Source organism: Micromys minutus (genome assembly GCF_963924665.1).
Source record: "Micromys minutus genome assembly, chromosome: 6".
NCBI classification, from domain to species: domain Eukaryota; kingdom Metazoa; phylum Chordata; class Mammalia; order Rodentia; family Muridae; genus Micromys; species Micromys minutus.
The window spans coordinates 29,908,093-29,933,973 of NC_137975.1; the positions used below are offsets into that span (position 1 = coordinate 29,908,093).

General features: G+C 37.9%; 1 protein-coding gene across 3 annotated transcripts in view; it reads left to right on the forward strand.

The window, feature by feature from the left end:
* DENND1B (DENN domain containing 1B) overlaps positions 1–25,881 on the forward strand; it is a 213,453-nt gene that overhangs the window by 40,648 nt on the left and 146,924 nt on the right. For all 3 annotated transcript variants that reach the window (XR_013975047.1, XM_080917652.1, XM_080917653.1), the window contains 2 exons: positions 8,599–8,642; positions 24,260–24,309. Coding sequence is in view for 1 of the 3 variants with exons in the window: in XM_080917652.1 (XP_080773778.1) it covers positions 8,599–8,642; positions 24,260–24,309 (94 nt within the window). In the remaining 2 variants the exon portion in view is untranslated. The remainder of the gene's footprint in view (positions 1–8,598; positions 8,643–24,259; positions 24,310–25,881) is intronic.

Consider the following 25,881-nt stretch of genomic DNA (forward strand, 5'->3'; position numbering starts at 1 on the left):
CTAGGTTTCCTTATACTCAGGTATTGTTGATCCGAAGTATGTACATTTTCTTTGCATGAACAATTTGGTATTTGGTTTGCTGACAATATCTTCTCTTAGACAGTAATAAAATAATCCGACTTCTGAATGTCTGTAGGCCGTGTGGAGGGCAGCAGCACCACAGCTGGAGCAGACACTGGGCCCTCCTCGCTGCATTAGCGTCCAGCAGGGAGACAAAGGACACACAGCTCTAGGGCTGCGTGCAGGAAGGGCTGCGTGAGGGCTCTCCTTCATCCGGAAAATTCTAAGAGTCTGTCTTCTCTAGGTCATGCAGAAAAGGCTGCGTGAGGGCTCTCCTTCATCCAGAAAATTCTAAGAGTCTGTCTTCTCTTAGCATGAATTTTGTTCATGAAAATATGAGCTAACGATGAAAACAGAGGCCTTGGCTTTATGTCACAGATATTATTCAGATGGAACTAACCATTTAAACATCATGAAATAAATCATCATAAGAAAACACAGCAAAGAGTATTTCCTCACCTAGCTAGGAGTGGGATGTACAGAAAGATCCCTCTTGATAATCTAGATAGTGGAATGCCTGTACATTGACAAATGCATTAGGGACGGAGGGAATGTTAACTTAGGTTACATATGTATACATGTAAGACTGTAGTCCTCCAAGGTTGCTGCAGAAATGGTACAACTGCGAATGCCATGAAGTACTCCAATTTTGATATCAATCTTTTCACTGGGACCTAGAAATAGAATTATGATGTTTGCATTTGTCATCATGTATTTATTATTTTCAAAATATCCAGTAGTGTCTTTTGATATGGAGTCATCTCCTGATGTCATTGCTCTCATGATGGTGGTTTCCTCGCTCTGTGAAGACACACATAGATATGTACATAATACAGTGGACTTTGGGGGTGGGAGAGATGGCTCTGACAGTCTTGGAGTTTGGATTTCAGCACCCATATAACAAACTGGGCATCCTGCAGACACCAGTAACTCCAGCACTGTGTCCTGCTGCACTGGTGACTTTTATTTTCTTTTAAATGCATTTGTTTGTTTGTTTATTTATTTATTTACACCTCAAATGTTCATACCTCCTTTCCCAGTGCCCATTGTAGAATTCCTTCCCCATCCTTCCTCCCTTTTGCCTCTGAGAAGGCGCTCTCTCCCCAGCCCCTTATTACCCCAACCCTGGTGTACCAAGTCTCTGCGGGATTAGGCTCATCCTCTCCCACTGAGGCAAGGCAAGGCAAGGCAACCCTCTGCTGCATATGTTTTGGGGGCCTTGGAGCATCCAGTGTATACTCTATGGTTGGTGGCTCAGTCACTGGGAACTCCCAGAGGTCCATGTTAGTTGACGCTGCTATTCGTCCTGTGGGGTTGCTCTCCTCTTCCATTCCTCCAGTCCTTCCCCTAACTCTTCCATCAGGGTCCCCACTTCCATCTAATAGTTGTTTGTTTGTTTAGAAAGGGACTCATGGGTCTCTGTACAATTGGATGATGGCAGAGGTGTATAGATCCTGATTCTTCATCTTAAGCAGGGGTAGTAAAAATTAGAACCATAGAAAGTCTCAGCCTTAAAATGGTCTGAAACGTACCACCTGTAAAGAGAAGAATGGCTGGGGCTGAAGAGGTGGCTCAGCTGGTAAAGGCTAGGCTCATAGCCAAAATGATCCTGAACATGAACAAGACTTTAGGGGGAGTCACCATCCCTGGCCTAACGCTGTACTACAGAGCTATAGTAATAAAAACTGCATGGTATTGGTACAGAGACAGAGAAGTTGGTCAGTTGATCGATAGAACTGGATTGAAGACCCAGAGGTAAACATACACACATACTGACACTAGATTTTTGACAAAGAAGCCAAGACCATACAGTGGAACAGAGAGAACATCTTCAGCAATTGGTTGCTAGTCTAACTGTACATCTGCATGCAGAATAATGTGAATAGGTCCATATTTATCACCCTGCATAAAACTCAAGTCTAAATGGATCAGGATCAAAGACCTCAGCATAAGGCTAGACACACTGAGTCTAGTAGAAGAGAGAGTAGCAAACAGCTTGAAGGAATTGGCACTGGCTGGCATGGCTCAGGTGCTAAGGACAAGAATAAATGGCACCCCCTGAAACTGAAAAGCTTTAGTAAGGCAAAGGACATGGTCAGGACAAAAAAAACCCCCACAGATTGGGAAAAAGATCTTCACTAATCCTTCATTTGACAGAGGGCTAATATCCAAAATACATAAAGAACTCAAGGGATTTTGATTTCTTTATCCATCTCTAAGGATATGCTATGTCCTTTAGGCCCAAGCATGGCAGCTTCTCTGTCCTCCCTGGATAGTTTTCCTATTTTGGTTGCTGCCACTTCTCTTGCCAATCCTTCCTCATCCCTTCATACTCTTTTTCTGCTACATTTTATTCTTTTCATAATTTTTATTTTATTTATCTACATTCCACAAGTTGCCCCCCTTCCTGATACTCCTACTCTCTGAGTTTATCATTCCATCCCTCCCTGACACCTCTCTCCCTCCTCTGAGAGGGTGCTCCCCTACCCAGCCAGCATCCCTCTTCTCTGGGGTATCTAGTTTCCACAGGATTAAGTGCTTCCTCTTCCACTGAGACCAGATAAGGTGGTCCTCTTTGACCCATGTGCCCTGGGACTATTCTCCTTGGTTAGTGGCTTAGTCTTTGGGAGCTCCTAGGGTCAGGGTTTGTTAACACTGTTGTTCCTGTGGGGTTTTAATCCCCCTCAGCTCCTTCAGTCTTCTCCTAGCTCTTCCATAGGGGTTCCTGACCTCAGTCCAATGGTTGGCTGTGAGTATCTGCATCTGTCTCAGTCAGTTGCTGGTAGAGTCTCTCAAAGGACAGCAATGCCAGTCTCCTGTCTGCAAGCACAGCATGGCATCAGTAATAGTGTCTGGGATTTTCTGTGTACACATGGGATGGATCCCAAGTTGGGCGTTACTTGGGGGCCTTTCTTTCAGTCTCAGCTCAATATTTGGTCCTACATTTCCTTTAGACAGGAACATTTCTGGGTCCATGTCTGTCTACTGGAGGGGGTCTCTTCAGGTTCCATCTCCCCTCTATTGGGCATTTTGGTTAATGTCATTACGATTGAGTCCTGGTAGCCTCTTCCATCCCAGGTCTCTGAGATTTTTTAGAGGTTTCCTTCCCCTCGCCCCCAAACCCACTCTGCTTCATATTTTTTTAATCTTGTGTAGCTGAAAGTTATTTATTTTTTGCTATTCTTTTTTTTAATTGGATATTCTCTATATTTGCATTTCAGGTGTTATCCCTTTTATGCCAGTCCTATCCGCCTCCCCATCCCATTGCCTCCATGAAGGTGCTTCCTCTCCCAACCTCCCTCTCCCACATCAGCACATTGGCATTCCCCTACACTGGGAAAATGAGCCTTCACTGGACCAAAGTCTTCTCTCATTGATGTCAGACAATGCTGTCCTTTCTTCATATGCACCTGGAGCCATGGGTCTCTCCATGTGAACTCATTGGTTGGTGTTTTAGTCCCTGGGAGCTGTGGTGGGTTTGGCTAGTTAATAATTTTATTCTTCCTATGGGGTTGCAGACCATTTCAGCTTCTTCAGTTCTTTCTCTAGCTCCTTCATTGGGTTCAGTGTGACGGTTGGCTGCAAGCACCCTCGTCTGTATCAGTATGCTTCCTGCATAGTCTCTGAGGGGGGCATCCATATCAGATTCCTACCAGTAAGCACTACTTGGCATCAGCAATAGTGCTTGGGTTTAGTGGCTGCATATGCGATGGATTCCTCAGGTGAACCAGTCTTTAGATGATCTTTTCTCCAATCTCTGCTTCTCTATTTGTCCCATTATTTCCTCCCATGAATATTTTCTTCTCCCTTCTAAGAAGGACTGAGGCATCTACCTTCTGGCCTTCCTTCTCTTTGACCTTCATATTTTTGTGAATTGTTTCTTTGGTATTCTGAGATTTTTTGGGCTAGTATCTGCTTATAAGTGAGTACATACCATGAGTGTTCTTTTGTGACTGAGTTACCTCACTCAGGATGAATTCCATCCATTTGCCAAGGAATTTCATGAACTCATTATTTTTAATAGCTGAGTAGTACTCCATTGTGTAAGTGTACCACAATTTCTGCATACATTCGTCAGTTGAAGGACATCTGGGTTCTTGACAGCTTCTGGCTATTATAAATAAGGCTGCTATGAACATGGTGGAACTTGAGTCCTTGTTATATGTTGGACCTTCTTTTAGATATATGCCCAGGAGTGGTATAGCTGGGTCCTCAGGTAGTATTATGTCCAATTTTTTGAGGAACCACCAGACTGATTTCCTGAGTGGTTGTACTAGCTTACAACCCCACCAACAGTGGAGGACTGTATCTCTTTTTCCACATCCTCACCAGCATCTGCTGTCTTCTGAGTTTTTGATCTTAGCCATTCTGACTGGTATGAGGTGGATTCTCAGGGTTGTTTTGATTTGCATTTCTTTGATGACTAAGGATGCTGAGCATTTCTTTAGGTGCTTCTTGGCCATTTGGCCATTCAGTATTCCTCAGTTGAGAAATCTTTGTTTAGCTCTGTCCCCCCCCTCCCTTTTTAATAGGGTTATTTGGTTTTCTGGAGTCTTAACTTCTTGAGTTCTTTGCATATATTGGATATTAGTCTTCTATTGGATATAGGACTAGTAAAGATCTTTTCCCAATCTGTTGGTTGCCATTTTGTCTTAATGACAGTGTCTTTTTCCTTACAGAAGCTTTGCAATTTTATGAGGTCCCATTTGTTGATTGTTGATCTTGGAGTATAAGCCATTGGTGTTCTGTTCAGGAAAATTTCCCCTGTGCCCATGTGTTTGAGGCTCTTCCTCACTTTTTCTTCTGTTAGAGTCAGTGAATCTCAGTCTGTGTTTTAAAAATAGAACCCAGGACTAATTAATCCAGGGATGGCACCACCCACAACGGGTTGGGTCCTCACCCACCAATCACTAATTATGAAAATGTATACAGTCTTGTCTACAGCGTGATCTTATAGAGGCATTTTCTTTATTTTTCGGTTCCTGTCTCTTAAGAACTCTAGCCTGTGTCATGTTGACATGACCAGCCTCCATTCATCAAGTCATTTAGTGGCATTTCCTCATGGGCTACTTTAGTCCTTTGTCTATTTTCCCTCCTCTGCCCCCAGAGGCTGTATCTCTATGTCCTGGAACTCACTATGTAGACCAGACTGGTCTAGAACTCACAGAGCTTTGTCTCTGAGGTCTCCTTCTCAAATGCTGAGGATTAAAGTCCTGCATCACTATAACCTACTTATATGTGCTCTCTCTTTAGTGTTTCTCTTTTCTGTAAATGGTAGGGACCCTGTGATAACTTCCCTATGGTATCTCCATAGGTGAAAAAGAAAAAAACAGATTTTTCAAAAAGTTACTCGGTTTTATTTAAGAATATTTATTTATTTATTTTCAAAAGACATTCAGTTGTTAGTAGCATTTCTTGAATTTATCAAGTGAAGGAATCTTCAAGTTGAGTGGAATTGTCCTATAATAATCTTGCTTAAAACAATGCTTTGCACAAAACCTGAACATTCTTTGACATTTCATCCACGAATGCTATGAAGAATCAGAAAGCAAGGGGTTTAGTTTTGACCTTACTTAGATGGGCCATAAAGATATTTATTATAGAAAAGAATTTGAGGTTAAGTTCTCCTTTACTCTTAGCCAACAACACACTAGTCTAATTAGCTAGCTGTATAAGGAGACAAAGAAGTTCTCAAGTTTGACTCCGCTCTCCTTGTACATGTACTCTGTTCTCCAAGATAAATGAATCAAGCGTGGGAAAAACTATAATCCAAGCGCTAGGCAGTAAAGAGCCCTGGCTGTTCTGCTAGAGGTTCCCATCATTTACCAGGTGGCTCACAACTACCTGTAATTCCAGTTTCAGGAAATGCATCGCTTTCTTCTGACCTCAGGCACCAAGCACATATGTAGTACACATACATACATACATACAGGCAAAACATTAACATACATAAAGTAAAAATAAAAACAAATTAGTTCTTGACCAAAATATGAAGATATTATATTCTATTTTTCCAGAAGTAAATAGTGTCTGAATTTTGGCTTTTTAAAGCCTTATTTATGAAGAAACTACACATCTAATTCACCTTTGAATTCCTCAGAATCAGAGAGATTTTATCTATTTATGGAAATTAGGAGGTTTTTTTGATAGTTGATTGTAATTCACACCAGTATCTTCAGGTATTTTAACTTTATATTAAGGGCTAGAAAATATGAAACATGGAATTAGTTTGTCTTGTTTTATATTTCAAAAATTATAATTTAAAATCATTGTGCTAATACACAAACAGTAGTTTATTATTATAAACTACTACAGATTTAAATAAAATTTGTGTAATTAAGCTGTAATTCTGTTGGAATGAATTTCCATGTTCCTCCCATCAGCAACCGTGTTTCTAGGTAGCATGTGGCGTCTCCCTGGACTCAGTGGCCAGGAGGAACAACAGTGTCCCCATCGCCACGCCACAGCCCCTCCAACAGTTCTCATCCCTTCACCCATAAGATCCGCAGAAAACCGGCCCTGATTGATCAGGTTGAAGATCTGAAGAAATCCTCCGGGAAGAGAAAAACTCATGCTTTGTTTGATGTAGAAAAATTGGATTATTTTTCTCAGGTCTTTAGTTTCTTTGCAATACTCTGAAAGGTTGCTACAAATCTGTAGTTGGAATATAACCCCATAAGCAGTAACTACATTAATCCATTTCTAATGTGAATGACAGGATTCTAATACTGTTTTGTATGCGGCTGAAGGATGAGATTACTTTAATGAAAATAAATAGGATATTTTCCACTAGATGTTTAATCCAATAAACCTTTCCATATAGTCATTTGTTTCCCTTCTGTGAAAGCGCAGTATATAAAACATGAGTGGATGGGCAGTGGGTGTGTGAAAGCGAGGCAGCGGAAGCATCCGTAGCCAAGTGCAGCCCACAGTACAGTGCACGGCCGCACAGTGCAGTGGGAGGAGAGGTGCTGTGTGCACTGAGGCCGTTCTGTGCTTTGGGACTGGCCTGCTTTTGTGTGATGATCTGTTTTTGTTAACATTGGTTGGCTGTCGTACTTTATTCATGAAAATTCTCCTGTATACTTTTGTTTTATGATATTCAAATCTTAACAGCTCTCAGTTTTGGAAAAGTGCTACATAAACCTACACAATTTGAGAATGTAGTTATCTATGAGATTCATCTGCAAGATAATTCTGTCTGAGGATTTTCAGTTGAACTTGGACGTTCTTCCACATTAACTTGAGAAAGTAAACATTTGCTTTATGTGGATGAGGATGGATGATTGATGTTTGTCTTGGCCAAGTTTTCATAAATTTCTACTATATTGTTTTATACAAGATGTTTTACATGGGTTGTTTACATTGATTTATGTGGAAAATTTAATTACTTAGTTATTATTAATTTAAAATTTTTGTGAAAAGCCTGGTTTGTTTGAAAATTAAAAAATCTTAGAAAATCAACCCATTGAACTAAGTAGAAGTATTATATTAGCCAGTGAATGCATAAAGTGTTGCTAGTTATTTAATGGATTTTGGAATTAACCCTGATCTTTATTTTAACACACGTACTGTGAAATGGTGGGAGTTGTGGAAAGAGCTGTAGGCGGCCATGGACTGGCCACCGAGGAGAGGCACAGGCTCTGGGCCAGCTAGTCCTTACAGAGGAGAGTTTAGATCTCCTCAGACTGGCTGCACTTGGCATGTCAGGCTTATCAGCAGCCTTTCCCAGAAATGCTAGTAATGCACGCTAATGCAGAAATGCTGTTGATGCGTGTTAATGACCCTTTATAGTCTCAGTTGAAATGTCAGACTTATATTTTGGGCAAAATTAAGAACATGGTCAAAATATTTATTAGTACTAATTAAAGCCAACAATACCACCCTTTGCCGCCTTTAAAAGGGGGACTTTAGAAATTTGAAAATAAACAACTATATGAATATTTATAAAGCTGTTGATTTGTTATAATATATCTAGAAATTAATATATATATATAATTATACAAAATTAAATGTATCTTAAAAATCTGCCTTAAATCTGCCTAGTAGCTCATGTATTACTTAGATATTACTTTAGAGTTTAAATATGAGAGTTTAGAACAGATATAGAACTGATCAGACATTTAATTGGAATGTAAAATGGAATTTTAGGACAATTTGCTTTGGTTTAGTCTCTGAGGCTGTGTATTATTATTATTAATTATTATATTTTACTACTTTTATATTTTTATTTTCAGCCCAATCTAGTGTTTTTATAAGTAATTATGTTGAAAATATACTGTTCAGAACCTTCAAATCTGAGTCATGCAAATAGCTTACTAAAAGTAATGTTTTTTAGTAATTTGATTAAGTTATATATTTTATTTGACTATTTCTAAGATTATTTTCCAAATGTCAAAATATTTAATTTTATAAAAATAAAGAAATAATTACAATTTTGTTAAAAAAATCAGAAATGATCATTATAAGAATATTAACAAAATTGTTGCCTTAAACATCTTTCAATTTTTTAAAATAGTGTGTGTCTATTGTTTGCAGATCCTGTGGTATTGTGGAAATTCCCAGAGGACTTTGGAGACCAGGTTGGAAACATAATTTAACAACATTTTAAGTTGAAATATCACATTATTACTGTGAACTACTGGTACTTTATATGAATAGGTGCAACTATTTTTTCTTGATCAACTTAGAGAAAGAAAAAGTGTGGCGAACATACAGAAGAGTTTTTAGAAGTGACCAAATGGTTATTAACTTTGTAGACCAGGCTGGCCTTGAACTCATACAGACCCCACTTTGCCTGTCTCCAGAGTGCTGGGACTAAAGCTGTGCACCACCACACAGAGCATCCTCAGCATCATTCCATCTTTATTTGCATTTCATTGTGTAGACAGGTTTCATTATGACACTTCCCACATCTCCAGTCCCCTGTTGTCATAGCCTGCTGCCTTCATCCACTGCTTCCTAGGTTATGTCTGTTGTCTTTCGTCATTGCTGTTAATATGACATACATATAAATATGTAAATATAAGCCTATGGTGGAGTCAAGTTAGTGTTACTCAAATGCATGTTTTTAGGGCTGACCACTTAGGATTGGATAAAAGATCAAGGGGCTCATCCCTGGGGAAGGTTGATTCTCTCTTTCTTAGAGGTTATTAACTGCCTGTAGCTCCTAATCTAGTGGTGGGGCTTTAGGGGAGTTTCATCATCCACACGGGTAGGCTGACTTCATTTTCCTGGACCAGGTCTTGTTTTTTTTTCAGCTAACATTTTGCTGAGATTTCTTCTTAATCTTAAACTCAGCTTAGAAGTCAATTCTTCTAAGGCTTCCTTGAGCTTCTACAGCAACCTGTGTATGATCTATTATATATTATATATATGATCTTGTAGCCCCTATTATATCCCTCAAGTCTTTCCTAATTCCCAACTCACAGTCTCTCCTTTTTCCCTGGTTTCCACATGGCGGGCACATAATAAAGTGAATAAATGTTCAGGTTGCTGAGTGATTAAAGAAAACCAGGTAACTAATGTTCTAGGAAGGATAGACCAGGAGTTCTGTGTAAGCTTCAGTTTAGAAAGTTTCAGGGGCTATTGTAAATATTGTGGAGTTTCATTCAAGTATGAATAAACAATGTAGCTTAATGAGGGGTTTGCAGCTTGAAGGTTAGAACGCTCATCTCTGACTCATGACAGGTTCCTGACCAGGCTCCTCCTCATGTTGCTCTTAGAAATGCTTTGGACAAAGGCACACACCACCGTCACTGTCATGTCAGTAAGTTAGTGCCACGCCCTTCATTAGCATCCTGTAGGAAGTATTTGGAAAGTTTAAATTATGTTAAGTGTATGATAGGAAAAGCAGTACTTCGATGTGTGCATTTCGGCTGTATTCTTTTGGAGATTTCTTATGGAGGCTGCTAGCTAGCTGCCTGGCAGTCAAATTCTGGTACTCCCAGGCTTTTATGTTCAACCAAGTGTAGCTGTCATACTGTGCGGTTTAGAAGGCATGCTTCTTAAACATGTGACCATTTACAGTTGTATGTATTCATTCATTTAAAAGGGATTTGGTTAATGCAAAGATCTCCATGATTTAAACTGAGCACCATTGATATCTGGCATTTTGTAATTTTTATTTAGTGTGAAGATTTTTATTTATGAAGATCTAAATTACTCAAAAATAATGTATTAAATTTAGTATTAGAAAAATGATCAGAAACAGTTATAGACTATTAAATTAATTTTTAAAACTTTGGGTGTTTTAAAATAAACCAATATTTAGTGTGAAAGAAAAGTTATTTCACTACTCTTATAAAAATGTATATGCATACACATACAGAAGTTTCTGTGTATACTTATGACAAATTGGTTAATTTTGGTTAACTAAAATTAATTGGACAAACTGGTTAGGATTTGTAATGAGAATGGGTGACTATAAAAACATTTTATTGTGCTTAGATGCTCCCTTTGTTCATACTGCAAACATACTGCAATGACTTTAGTGATCTTACAGTGCCAGTTCTGTCCTGGCAGCAGCTTTGGTAGGAAAATACAGTGTGATGGTTTTGCTGTGTTGTTGTGTCTTAGGAAGAGAACAGGATTGCCAGCTCTTACAAGGAGGTTTATTTCCTCTGCCAGCAAAATGTTAGAGAATTTAACATAAAACATGACCACACTCTTATTTTACTGTATGCATGATTTACTCTGAATTGTTATAATTAAAATTTTCATAGACAACCGTAGGAAGCTAATTTGTAAAGACAATGATATTTTCTGTATTTGGATTTATTGTGCTTTCACAGATTTGCAGTGAAAAAGCCTTTAAGAAACATTTGTGATAATGTATTTGAAGCCTGTAAAGCTGACGTCACTGCCCTGCTTCATTGTGAATCGTTTCACTTTAGTGAGCCTCTAGACGTAGGATCTTTACATTTATTTTTACCTAAGTGAGATTATTATATTCTAACTCTGCAGATTATGTAGTCCAGACAGGAAGGCCTTACTGTGCTCTGCAGCCTATAGAAATAAAGTCATGTTTGGTGCAGGTAGAAATCAATACAAGTTCCTTACAGAAAAGTTTTTGTCAGCAAAAGTGAAGATGGGCCTCAGCTCTGCCGTGTGTTTGAGAGATGTGAAGTGGGCAGATGACTTCTAGAGTGATCAGTGTGCAGTCTTAGGTGGAAGGTTTGCTTAGCTGGTTCAAAACTCTACACCTAAGTTTTCACTTAAACAAAAGAAGGGGAAAGGTGAATATGGGAAGAAGCAAACCTAGTTAGACACCTAGATGTCACCTGATGGAAATGATGATGTCAAATTGACATAGACTCTGTGGTTCACATGGACTGTGCTACTTTGTAATCGAGCTTGCTCATGGCTGCTTTACAGACGAGTCTTAAAACTCTTCAGGTTTCCGTTGAATTGGGGAAGAGTGAGTCCCCACAAACAGATTTCACCCTTCTCTATTTGATGATTGTTTGCTCCTCTCTCAGTGCGTCCTTAGTAGGTATACTTTTGAAATTAATAAGGTTGCTCATTGGTATTTAAAGTTTTTGCCTGATAGGAAGTTTGAGAGAGCAAGTGATGTGAAGATACTTTACTATTAAAACATTTAGATTTAAACATATTCTGTATCAGCTAAAAATACTGAACTTGGTCAACATATGGTATTAGCTAGCCTCATGCCCACCAGCTCCTTTGTTATTTTGTTATTGTTACAGGGTTTAATGACAGTTGTAAGCCATACTTGGGGGCTTGGGGTTGGTCCTCCCTGGGGAGAAGAGGAGGAAACAGCAGTGTGGATTATGGAAATATGGATTGATCTCAAAAGAAACCTCCTTTTAAAGAAAGGGGCTCACTCAAAGAAAAGCTCAGAGAAACTAGTGAAAAGATGATGGAATATGATGTAAAAACGACCACTTGAAATCTTCCTTTCATTCCCAGCTGCTGTATTTTGGAGAAAAGAAATACATTTGTATATTAAGGGAGAACTAAAAGAGCCAGATGAATAGCATTATTTATTAGGTATATTTTCATGTTGATTCAGATAAATTATGTGCATTTTAATAGATTTTACATATGCCAGACACTCTAGATCTTGAAAAGTATGTTAGGATGTTTAATATGAACATTTCAAGAACACTAATTTTGGCCCTTTTTATATAGACCAATTTGCAAAAATCAGCTCTTAGGTTCTTATATAATATGTTGATTTCTTTAACTACTTGTACCAGTGAAGATTTTATTTAAAATGTGAATTGTTTTCTTTCTTTTAAACCTAATTATCCAAATATTATACATTTTGATGTTTATTCCATTGTATCTTATCCATGATTATAGCTTATTTTTATTTGTATTGAATAATAAAACATACCTTTAATCCTAAACCTGCTTGCCTAGATTAAGTAACAATAAATTCTTTTTTTTTAACGAAACATAGACTCAGAGATTCATGTAGCTTTACTTAGTTTTTGATATACTTGAACACAAAGAAAATCAAGCTTTTGAAGTTTGAAATTCAAAACTAGTGGAGAGTTAATATTCTAGGAGGAAGACCACATAAGGCCAAGTGTTTCCAGTTTATCTTAGGAGGGGTAACTTCTAAGGCAAGGACGACTGGCATGTAAAACTCACTAGTGCAAATAAACCTGGGACATAGGTTTAAGGACAAGGATCACAGAGATGTTTACTTCTACAGACCTCCTCACAGTGAAAAGGTTAGTTTGATAGCCTTACCTGTTACAGCTCTTTATATCTACCTTTGTTTGGTAAGAGATGGGTAACATACTGACTTCTTTTATGTTTTCATGACTCCCGATGGCCATCTTGGACCATTTAATAGTGCGTAATGTAAACTGAAGAATTAAAAAAACTCATTTTGAATTATTGATTGAACTAACTCAAGGGGGAAACTGACTAAGTTATTAATCATCTAGGGAATAAGGAGGGAGACAAATCATGTTCTGTAACTCCAGGTTTTAATTTAGGGAAGGGAAGAACTCATGAGAATTGAAGGCACAATATCTGGTTTAAATAACTGCCAGAGAGCTGGTGGGAAATCTCTGAATTGGTGTTGCTATAGAAATAACTGGGCTGCTTGGCGAGGAACTTTGTGCCTGTGCTTCCTGCTCCTGGTGTAAGGAAGGTAAATAATGGTGAAGGGCATTTAAGTAAGGTGTTTCCACGTTTCACTTATGCCCTAAGAAGTAACTTAAGGTTAGGAGCATCATTCAGACATGGTGACTTCTTTGACCACCATTGTAGTTCAGACTGCACTAAGGAGGAGTCATATAGACAATTGGAAGGGTGTGTCTACACTTTTCTCTGGTGTCTTTGTTTTGTAGGAATAGTACATGAGACTGTGTGCAATTCCAGATATTGTGAGCCCTGAGCAAAATGATCTGGGACTGTTTCTTCCCATCCTCTGGCTCCTGTGCTTCTTCTGCCTCATTTTCCACAGTGTTTTTCCAGCTTGGGTGCATGTGTGAGTGTGTGTGAGTGTGTGTATATGCGAGAGAGTGTGTGCCTCTGTGTGTGTGTGTGTGTGTGTGTGTGTGTGTGTGTGTACATCTGTTCCATATAGGGCTGAGCACTCAGTTTCTTGTGCTCAATATTTGATCATTAACTTAAGCCCACTGCAAAGAGAAGCTCTGGAAACAAGGGTAGAATACCCATCATCTATGGATATAAATATTTAGAATAAAGTTTGACAGCATGACTATCTAGCAGAATAGAAATAGCAGGTTCTGCCCCTGGGCCTTGACCTTTATAGCATTAGCTGTTTTTGATCAGGATTATAGTATCAGCCATGAAATTCCCTCCTGTGGAGCATGCCACATACCCAACCAAAACACACTTACTTATGCCATAGCAGTAGTGATAGTATTGTATTTGTGAGCCCTCATCTCTGGAAGGTCAGTGCTGCACCATGCATGTCCAGTTCTTGATAAGGTCACTGATGATTTTGTTTCCCAGAAGGCTGGCTGCATAGCACATTCCAGCATCACGAAAGCTAGCCAACAGGTAGGTGTTTCCTGGTCTGTTTCAGCCTGACTTCTCTCTGTCCTACAGACAATGTGTATGGTGTCTTTAAGAGTAGAGCCTTTTTGTGTGTTTGTGGTAGATATCCAAGGACAGTGGCCATAACAGTGTTGTTTTGGAGGCTTGTAGAGATTCCCTGGCCAGTGGCTAGTAGGACATATTCCATTTCTGGCCCATGTCTCTTTGAGGACTATTGTTTAACCATGCAAGGTAAACCTTTGTTAACCTCCTTTGTTAAAAGTTGTATTTTGAAACTTATTCTGTATAGGCTTTTAAAAACATGTCCTTAATTTTGGTTGCCACGCGTCACATCTTTTCCTCTTGCTCATCCTCTATCTTCGTCCCCATTTAACTCTTTATCTCCTCTCTTTTATTTTCTATGTATTTTACTACCCCAATTATTTTTGGATTTCATTTTTAAAACTTGCCTTTTTATTCTACCTTTAGCACAAACTGCCTCATGTCCATCATCCCTTGTCAATACCCCCCCCCCCATCTTTCCTTTTGTATTTTCTCTTCTCCACATACGGTTGAGGTCTAAGCATATGTTGTTTCTGAGATGAGTTGAGAGAGGTCAGGTAGTATAGTTGTAGACTGATGTACTTTCTCCATCCACACAGTGCTAATTACTACCCTTACTCCGCTTTTACTTTCTTTTTTGCTTCCCACACATTAATAGGAACTATGTACTGTATGTTTCAGACTCATCAACATTCCTTTATTTCATAAATGATTAGCCTTTAAGTGTGATGATTTTTGACTACTACTGTTTTCATAATGGTCTATCCATCGATAGTAATTGTTTTTAAGACAATAGTATCTCACAATAATGCTGGCATCCCTAATAATGTACCAGGACAAAAATACTATCTCAATACCACTACAATCTTGATTCTTTTGAACAGTGTGAATATTTATTTATATAAGTATGATAAAAAAAAAAAACCAATTTAACCAGTGGGATAACCCCAAGGAAATAAGTGTCAGTGTAAATAACACAAGCCATGAGAACTCAAGGCCAACTGCTCCTCTAAAAACTACTAATCCCACACTAATGGCAACTAATGGGAATGTCAGGCAAATAAGAAGAAATTAGAGTACATGCAACATGGGATCACACACACACACACACACACACACACAGAAATCAGAGAGGATATAAAAAACAAATTCTATATGACAGCAGAATACTTTATGTAACAAGGAATCTGAACAGGAATATGTAACAGGATCGGAAAATGGGACTTAGCAAAGCAACAGAAACATGGAAGAAAAACCAAATTGAAAAACTGGAAATGAAAACACTGATAAGTCATGGAAAACCCCAACAATAGAATGGATCTCAGTGAGCACAGTTAAAACTTGAAGGCAAATAGAATTGTAGCCTGCATATGATGGCAAAAGATAAATTAATAAAGTGTAAACTGGCCCATACACAAAAAAGTGTTGTTTATGGAAATAACAAATCTAGGAGTTATAGACATAGAAAAAGAAATATTTAATGCTAAAGAGAGACAAAACATTTGAGTAAAATCACTACAGAATATTTTCCAAATGGAGATACAAGGGGCTTTTAAAAACAACAGATAGACAAAGGCAGTAAACAACCTCTCCACACTGTACTGTAGTTACATGGAATGAAGGAAGTGTGGGGAGAGTTTCAGGTAAAGTCAAGTAAGTCAGAGAAATGACAGGCCCAACAGTAACAGCAGATTTGGCAGCAGGAACTCTTTAAATGCACAAGGTCTTGGAATGATGTATTCCAAATCCTTAAAGAAACTCATAACTGAGACTACCCCAATCTCCAAAAACCCTGTCTGTTATGCTTGAAGAAGAACTTATTTTTCCAGATAATAACAGACTATGAATTCATGACTTCTAAGCTGTATCTTCAGATATCTAAAATACTTGAAGCTCTCCTTTAAACTGCAGAGGTAAGCACACTCAGAAGCTGGGGAAACACTGAAGCTTGCTAGAGTAAGGAGTTAAGCACAAAATCTTAGAAAGCCAGTAGTATGCCAGGCTTCTAATAATTCTAAATAACAACAGGCTCAGTATCCTAATTGAGAGGCACAAACTAGCACATTGGTTGAGAACACAGGATCCATCATTCTGTTGCCTCTGAGAAGTGTGGCTCTCCATCAAAGCCTGAAGCTGCCTTAGGATGAAAAGGTGGAAAAGGTTACCCAGTCTAATCAGTGTGGCTAGTGAGCACATAGGTAAGTGTTCTTTGACAGATACACGTCAGACTAGACCATTCGGGAGATATGAAGACAGTCCACTAGTGTTATCATTGTTCGGGTCTGGTCTAGGCAACCATTTTGTTGAGATTTTATAAGTTCAGCTTTCCTGTCATATATAGGAAATAGAATCTTACAGTCATTCTGTCCCTGTTCTGTGATGTTTCCTGAGCCTTAGGTGGAGGGAATGTGTTGTAGATGTATCACTTGGGGATGACGCCCACAGATGCTTGTTCTCTGTATTTTGACTAGTTGTGGATTTCTGTAATTATCTGAGATTCTTCTCCTTTATTTTGCCTTCTCCATAATTTGAAGGTTTGGATGTTTTATGATGTTCACAATTTCTATGTGTTCCCTTTCTGTGCTTACATTTTTAATATTTTTGCTTATTGGTCAAATTTTTCTACTTTATTTCCAAGTGTTGATGTTGTTTCTTCTATTTGATACACTACTTTAAGACTTTCCCCTGAGGATTTAGTTGGGTTATTGACTTTTTCAATTCTATCTTCATGTCTTGTTGTTGTCAGCATTTCAATCTCTACTAAATTCAGGTTTCAAATGCTGGTTTGTCCTTGTCATCTTATTCAGCTACATGTTTGTGTTTTCTTGGTCAGATTTTCAGTCTTCACATACTCAATATTGATTTTGGACTAGAGAAATGGGGGTGTGCAACCGGACAATTCTCACTCCCAAGCTTAGTTCAGATAACACAGCTTGCACATGAGGCCAAATATACTCATCTGTTGGGACCATTGCCATGCTTTCTCTAACACACCCTGAATTATAATCCCTCCTTTCGTCTCCTCCAAAATCAACACTGACTATACGGAGGATATGCTGATCAGTTCTCCATACCAAGTCTGAAATTAAAAGAAAATTGAACAAGACAAGGGTGAAGTTTATTGTTGTTCTTTATGCAAATGATACATAAACTCTTAGCAAGACTAAGGACAGAAGAGAAGGAAATAAAAATGATACAAGTTTGAAAGGAAGAAGTCAAAGTGTCCTAAGAGATTAGTTTGTACATAAGAGAGCAAAAGACTCCAGAAAATTCTTAGATCTGATGAACAGTGCCAGCAAAATGTCAGGACACAAAGAAAAATAAATAGTCTACAGTATACCAATAGCAAACATGCTAGGAAAGAGCCCATGTACTTGTTCCATTAGCTGTAGTTATGGCAGACAGGTAGAATACCGTGGAGTGTATCTGCTTCATGAAGTAAAAGACATGAAATTGAAACATCACATCTAGCTAGACTTGGTGGCACATGTCTTAGTCCAAGCACTGGAGACAGTGGCAGGTGGAGTTCATTGTTAGGTTGGTCTGCATAGTGAGACCTTATCTTAAATCAAAACCAAAACATCAACAGCAACAGCACCAGCAGCAGCACCAGTGCAAAAAAAAAAAAAAAAAAAAAAAAAAAAAGCTTTAAAATAAAAAGTTGAAGAAGATACTAAAAATGGAAAGACCTTTTATACTCTGGGATTGGAAAACAGTAATATGAACACAGATATCTCAACAGAAGTAATCTAAAGATTCAGTGCAAACCTTGTTTTACACAGAAAACAAATCTCAAAAATGGAAGCACCCTTCCCTCCCAGTAATCCAAACCATCTTAGCAAAATGATGGTGATGAGGGGACTTAAAGTCATACTATGAAGTCATGCATCAAAAACAGTGGTACTGTCAGAAAGCACACAGATGACTGAATTTAATGGAATGTTTCAATGTAAACCCACACATCTGTAGCTGCCTGAATTTTACCAAGATGCCAGACATACAGTGGCTGACAGAGAGCCTCTGCAGCAAATGGCACTGAGAATACTGGCTACTCACATGAAGAATAAAACTAAAGTCCCCATCTTTCTGTCTTTCCAAAAATGAATTCTAAATGGATCAAAGTTCTTAATGTAAACTCTAAAACTCTGAGTTTATTAGGTTAAAGGAAAGTTTTTTAAGTTATAGATATAAGGCAGAACTTTACGAAAAGGACTCCAGTTGATCTGGAATTAACTAGCCAATAAATGGAACCTCTTGAATTAGGAATCTTCTGTCTAGCAAATGAACTTGTTAATCTAGTTGAGAGCTTATAGAGTGGGAAAAGATTTACAAGCTGTATATTTGGGAGAAATTTAGCATCAAAATATGTAGTAAAGAACTAGTCAGCAAGTAGACAATGCAGTCAGCAGCACAGCCTGTGAAATAGGCAGAGTTCACAAAGAGATGTACATGGCTAGTGAAAATGTTCAACCTCATTAGAATCAGATACATGCAAACCAAAACAACTTTAAATTTCATTTCATCCCAGGCAGCATGGTATTCCATAAGGAAGCAAATGACAGCATATGTTGTCAAGAGTGTGTGGACAAAAGGGAAGCCATTATTCAGTGTTTGCGGGAATGTAATAGTGGTGGTCACTGTGGAAGTCAGTGTGGAGGCTTTTTAAAAGTGTGATCATAAATACATTACGTAAGTATTTATCCAGAGTACTCCAAGGTCACATACTACAGAGATTAAGTGTCAGTATTTACTACAGCAGTAGTCACAATAGCTAAGTTGTAGAATCAGCCTACATATGTATCAACAGAGGAATGGATAGAGACAACATTGTATAGACACACAATGGACTTGGTCAGCCATCAGAGGAATATAGGTATGTCTAATTCAGTCTCATAGGTTAGACGGAAGGTAAACTGTAAATAAAGCCAATCTCAGAATGATATTTGCATGTTTTTTTTCTCATTTGTGGTTCTTAGGTTTTATATAGACGTATATAATATATGTATAAATGATAAAAAATGAAACTACAAGAGAACAAAGTGGACTAACGGGAGCAAGAGGGGATGAAAACGAGGGTGGGCAGAATGGGGTGATATAAGTTCAAGATAAATAGTATAGTATACAGTTGTATGAAAAATATTAAAAAAAAAAATACAAAACCCCAAACATTGAAGATATTTTTCTGATGGAAGTTTTGACTAAAATCTCTAGATCCACATTTGTTTTATATACAATTTTCATACTTTTTAAAAGCTTCTCTTATTAAAAGCATGGGGAGGTAGAGAATTATGCCTCCTGTTGGCGGGTACAGCACCCATCTTCTTTGCTGCCTAAGCATATTTTCATAAAGGTGTATCAGGGCAGAAGCAGCGCCTGGAGGCCTACACGGAAGCAGAAACTACTCAGGAGTGCTGTTGATTGGCTGGCTCCCCTTTCTACAGCCCAGACCACCTACCTGCCTGTGGGCAGCACTACCTACCAGGACCATTGTGGACACACCTATGCTAATGGGGCAAACATTCCACAGACTTGTCTACAGGCCTAGCTTAGAGAGGCCTTTTCTCAGCCTGGTTCCCTTTTCCAGATGGCCTGATTGATGTCAAGTTGACACAGTCCTACCAGCATTTCTCTTCTCAACACATTCCACACATCTCTTCACTTACTGCATCCGCCTCATGGACGTACTGGAGCCTAATAATGACAAATTATTGTGAAATTTTGATAGTGAAGTCAATTAGAATTATTAATCTAAACAATATTAATATTAAAAACACAGATTTGTTTGTTTTCTTTGACTTGAGAAAGGGTAAAGATGAATTTTTATTTGTAATTATAAACATAAAACAAAACAGAAAAAATGTGAAAACCAAGAGGAAAAATATATTATCCTGTTTTATCCCCCATTCTTTCAAGTTTTAAATAGACTCGGTGAGTTTAAAATATTTCACAAAAGATATGACATTTAAACTGGCTCATTGTCATTTCCTATACCCTCTCTGGTAATAAGGAGGGTCCCTGATTCAGTCACCATATGCTGTGTGCCTGTGTTCCCTTAGAGATGGAGTGTGGAATGTCCCACAGTTTCCCCGACATTTCCCTCTGATGCCCAGTCATGCTGCCATGCACATTGTACCGCTCTAGCTCAGTTCTGTCACCCAGACTTCTGTGGTTGAGTTTAGGTTACTTTGTTGTTGTTGTTGTAGAGTTTATAGGTCTCTTTTATAAAGTACAGATAGAATAATTACATGTTATTATTGCATATTTACTTGAGATTATATCTTTGGCAAACCATGCCCTTTTTGAAAACTTTGAATTAAAATTGCCAAATAGAACTTTTTTTTGTTTTAAAAAGTGATTTTGGAATTTTTTTCATAAATTACAATTATGGATATTGAGAACTATCTTCATGTATTATTTATATTTACATTAAGAACTTTAATGTAAATTTATTATTTTATACTGTTATTGTACAAACATTAGTTTACTGAAATTACCTGCATCAAGCTCATTTGAAGGCTGATGAACTGAATTCTGGTGCTTCCAAGCATGTCTGTGGCAAGGCTCTGAGGTAACTACCTCCTCTCATGGTTGGTCCAAGAAGGGTTGTTGGTCTAATTAGATGGCACATAGAAATCTCTAGAAAAGTGAGTTTCTTCACTGGTCTTTGTGTGATTTACTAAAAGCCCATGGCATATGGAAAAGACCAAAGCCAGCTTGCTTAGTAGAGTAGACCAGGAGAGAGGATTTCTGGTTCTCCGAGGGGATGAGTTAAATAGTGCTTGAATAATCTGCCTTCTCTCTCTGCTTGTGTGTGTTCAACTGTTCCTTATTATGTACCTTGTTGTTGAACAGTGTTCTAGGATCACTCATTATAGCGTTAATTAGAGGAGCAATGACCAGGATTGGGCCTTTTACCCTCAGAAGAGAGGACCAGCCACTCCATCCCGCAGCGTCCCCAGTTGTAGGTATTTTTGTCCTGGTTGGATAAAGTCTCAGGAGTGGAGGTTTGGAGATTAATGGAAAGAGGGACCCTGTCAAATGCAGCTATGGGGAGCAGGCTAGTTATGAAACTGAGTTAATGTTCTTGGTGAATGATTGGTAATGTATGAGAGAGAGGAGGGGTCTGAATGAGGCCATATTTTTGTTTGGGGTGTGTTTGGAGAGGATTCTGTCACTGCATATTTCAAGGGCTGTAGCTCAGACAACTTCAATTCTGAACAGTATAAAATAATGTGAGATGTTGGACTATTCAGAAGTGATGTGGGAAAGTATATATGGATAATTATGTACTACATAAAAATGCCTTGGCTGTAAGAAGTTGGAATATGTGAAGTTAAAGTCACATATTCTGTTGTAGATGAGATTTCCTATGCAGAGCTGGGAGGAGGGCCTGTGGAGCTTCGGAGAGCACTGCAGTTTGTTCTTGAGGAAGCGGTGGAGGGAGGATGCAGGGTCCAGCAGTGATGCCTGTCCTCCTACAGCAGTCCAAAGAGGTCTAGGTTTCTGCTGGACTTCAGAATGTTTAAGAAAAGGGAGTTTCTCAACTGCGTGTTTCAGCTTAGACTCTTCAGGGAGCTTCCCTATCTAATGGGTATTTTCTCTTTCACAGCAGTGGTATCTTTAGGAGGTTGTAAGTGAGCTACATAGATAACCCAATGAGGAAGTTTCCATGAATTATTTCCAGTCATTTCTGTGACAGTTATATATCTAGATACTTTGGAACATGTACAAAGCATCCATTATAGCCGGTTGGTACTTTCCTCCGGGTGGTCTCATGTTCTCGCTCATTCTTTGTGTTATTTCTAATTTCATCTTTGACATGTGTTAGCAATTATCTTTATGTGAGAATAATATATTTTATTAAAAATATTCTGAAACTAAATTTTGGTTAAATCTTGGTTAAAGAAATTTCTATAAAAATAAAGATGTTCAAAACACAGAAACTTTTGTTTATGTTGAGTAGTATTGCAGACCTAGCTAACCTATGAATATATATCTAGAAGTAACTGTGAGTGCGTGCGTGTGTGTGTGTGTGTGTGTGTGTGTGTGTAATAGAGAGAAAATGAGAATATAAAACCTCAGGTATTTCTAATATATGTAGAAGTAATAATTTTCAATTATCACTATTACTAAAATGACTCAAGGAACAAATGCTGAATTTGAATCTTTTTTCCTCTCTTCAATTCAACCCCCACTTTCTAACTTTAGTTTATATTGCACCTGTAATTAAGGGAGAAATCTTGTCTTAGGAGTAGGAGGACTTGAGCTATTGATCTGTGTGTCCCCTGCTTACACTGTCAGCAGCATAGCCCCTGTCACTGAGAGGCTGAGAGGAGGGTTTTCCATACTGTTTATGCTCCTCTATAGACCTGCTGGCTGGTTGAATTTTAAAGAGTGAGGAGGTTTAAAGACTTGTCCCCTGAGGGATGCTTCTGCCAGTTGGAAAGCGGAGCTGCTGCTGTTTTGCAGGAGTGTGTTGCATGCATGTTGCTTAAGGAAAAGGGGGGCCTTTGTGAAAGATTAAGCAACTGATGGAGAGGCTTCCTCTTTAATTTGGGCATTAAAATTGATGTGAAATATATAGCTAATTTACATGCATTTAGAGGTAGACATTGACTTTGGATGTTTTTTATTGTTTCTGAATTATGTGCTTAATTTTGTGGGAGTTTATCTGACCACTATTTAAGGGTGTAGTAAATATGGTAAATTACTTTACTACATTATGAGTCACAGATAACGATTAAGCAACAGTCAAACGAAAACAACAGTCATCATTTGTAATAATGGTTTTTAGTAATTTATTTCATATCTAATGACTTCTTTAATTACATTTAGCAACATATTATCAGCAGTAAAATAATTTTCTCTAAACATGGGTCTATGCTCAAACTTTTAATGGTACACATTTCATAAGCACACCTGCATACTTGCTCTAAGGCCCAAAGGCTTTATTTTCCTCCTTACTGGTCTGTGAGTGAGTTCTCTTGATGGTTTCCTAGGTTTTACTATTGGATTTCTACAGTATTTTATTTTTAACTGATAATTGCCATATATGTATGTATGTGCATACACACACACACACACACACACACACACACACACACACACACACACACACCCACCCACATACACACACATCTCAAGTTAAGAAATTCTACTTGGAAATACTCAATATTGTGTTCCCATAGGTTTATGTGTTTGGATCTGCCTCATTTTACTGGGTGTAGTTTTATTGGTAAAACCATTTGTAGTAGTGGCAGCTTTGCTAAGGTATTTGCTCCTTTGCTTCTTGATAGGAATTGTGTTAAGTTTCTGCTTCTTTGTGAGACCTTTAATTTGTATGATGTCTGTAATTATCAGTGGAACTGTAGATTCAGAGTTAAATTTCAATGTGTTGCTAGATATATCAAAGTACACTTCCCTTTTTCCACTTATCTTACTGTTGTCTGCATTTTGTTGTAATTTCTAATAAATATCTAAATCTTAATGAGGTTATTATGTTTACTAAACATGATTTTTATATTTAAATACTTAATCTTTAGCTATATTATAATAAATGCTTGTTTTAAGTTACACATTTAAGAGGGTTATTTGAAATAAATTTAGTAACAAGTGTTTAAAGATATAAATGTGCATTTTAGAATCTATTCAAAGTGTGAATGTTTTTGAACACTTGTGTTGTGGGATGTGCAGAGTTGTCAGGCCTCTTAGTGATTCATTCCACTGCCAACCTCATTCCCTTTTCTCTGCCTGCATTTTAATTGAAACAACATTTATATGTCTGAGCCAGAATCTGTGAAAAGTCCCTGTGGCTAGCCTGTGGTACTAGTTGCAGCAGACACAGCTTGCCCATATGGTGCAGTGCTCCTTGTGAGATCCATATGGCCTTGTTGAAGGGGATCCCAGCAGGGATGTGAAGGGTGTTAATACCCTTCAGGCCAGGCCTTTCCCTCCTGGGGCTTCCGGGCATTGTCAGTGCAATCTGCCAAAGCACACACTTAATTCCTTTTTAATAATCAATTATTTCAGTCTGAGAACCAGTGCCTTTGTCTTAAAAATACCCGCCCCTTGAAAATGTCTCAAAAAGTTTTAACTGCATGTTTAAAAAACATTCTAAAGCATCCTCTTTATTTTGAATTTGCATTTTTAGGAAGTTCTGCAGAGTGTGCCCAAGTTCTGTTTTCCCTTCGATGTGGAAAGGTATAGTATAAGTTAATGATTAAGATACTGTTATTTCTTGTTAGTACACATTTCAAAATGATGAAATATAAATTTTAAGACAGTGGCATGTATCTTTGTCTTTCTTCTATGCAAATATGGCAGGTGTGAGGTTCAGAATTAGATAAAACTACAGTGAAAAGCCTTTCAGATTATTCTGTCTTTCCCTTTCCTCCACCATGGCCAGATTGACATTCTTAAAGTGATATTGGCCAGAGGTTAGGTTTTTTTCTCCTCATTTGTCAGGTATAGACTGTAAACACTAGCAGAGAAAAATATGTCATTGTCTTTGATGGGGGTCTTCAGAAGGTCTTTTAAAGCTAGGGTTTCACGGCTCACCCCCCATCCATCCTGACTGGAAGAGCATTTGTGCAATGTTGTGAACTTGTTAGTTGTTTCTAAGAACAGTGTCACACAACAGTGTGCTCCTGAGGGTGGCTATGGGAAACTTCCCTAGTAGCTTCAACAATTTCACTGTGTTATATTTTACTGCAAATGCTAACTGAACTTCTATGCAGTTGGCAGTTAGCTTAATAGATGTCTCTTTGGAAATAATGAGGTTTATTGTTTTTCATGTGACTGATCAGTATTATCAGTTTTATTTTAGAAATGTACCATAAAAAGTTTTTTTAAAAAATTATTTTATGAAGACAGTTTGCCAAATATTAGTAAGTCTGAAATTTTAGTATATAGATTGTAAAGAGATCTGATAGTGGGTTGGTTGACACTAATAAACACTACTGATGAAATTATTTATTTACCTGATTCCTGGAGATTAGTTGTTTTTCTGTCTAATTTCAAAATTATAGTACTAAATCAATAGTAAGAATAAACTAAGGAAAGAAAAACTGCAAGAGGATATTACAAATCTTGACTACTAGAGGGCATCTTTATCACTGAGGATTTATTTGACGTGTACAAGACTAGGTATGTCCTTGCCCTGGCCATTTAATTATATGTTTACTTGTTCAATAACTGTTGTTTTGTGACAAAATAATTTAAAGTTTTAGAATACTGGTAGTAATATATTTAATTTTAAAATCTGTATGACTTTTAAAACAGAAATTTATGGCATCAATGTTTTGTTTCGGGACAAAGGACATGAAGTCCTATTGTGGTTTTATGAGCCAGTCTCTGGAAGTATATTGATGCATTTTAAGCAGAGGTAAATATTTTGTTCAGTTTTCTATCATCCCTTATGCTGAAGCGCAGCATGTGATTTGGTTCTATAATATGCATTTAAAAATCAGATAAAACTCACTATAAAGCGCTCGTAGGCTTCTTTAGTAGGAATTACATTCTTTTAGTTGGAGTTTGATTATGCAGCTTATTGATAGTTCTAAAAATAATGCTCAGAAAAATAACAGCAGTGCTTGGTGTGATGTATATTGGGTGAGAACGTGAACAGAAGACGCAATTCAAGACGATGGTGATCGCCTTTAGAGGATGAAGCAACATGGTTTGCTATCCAGGCAGTTAAAACTTTCGACAAGGGAAGGGCTACAGGTGAGTGTAGAGACTGAATCTGTTGATTCTTCCCCAGCATGCGTAACC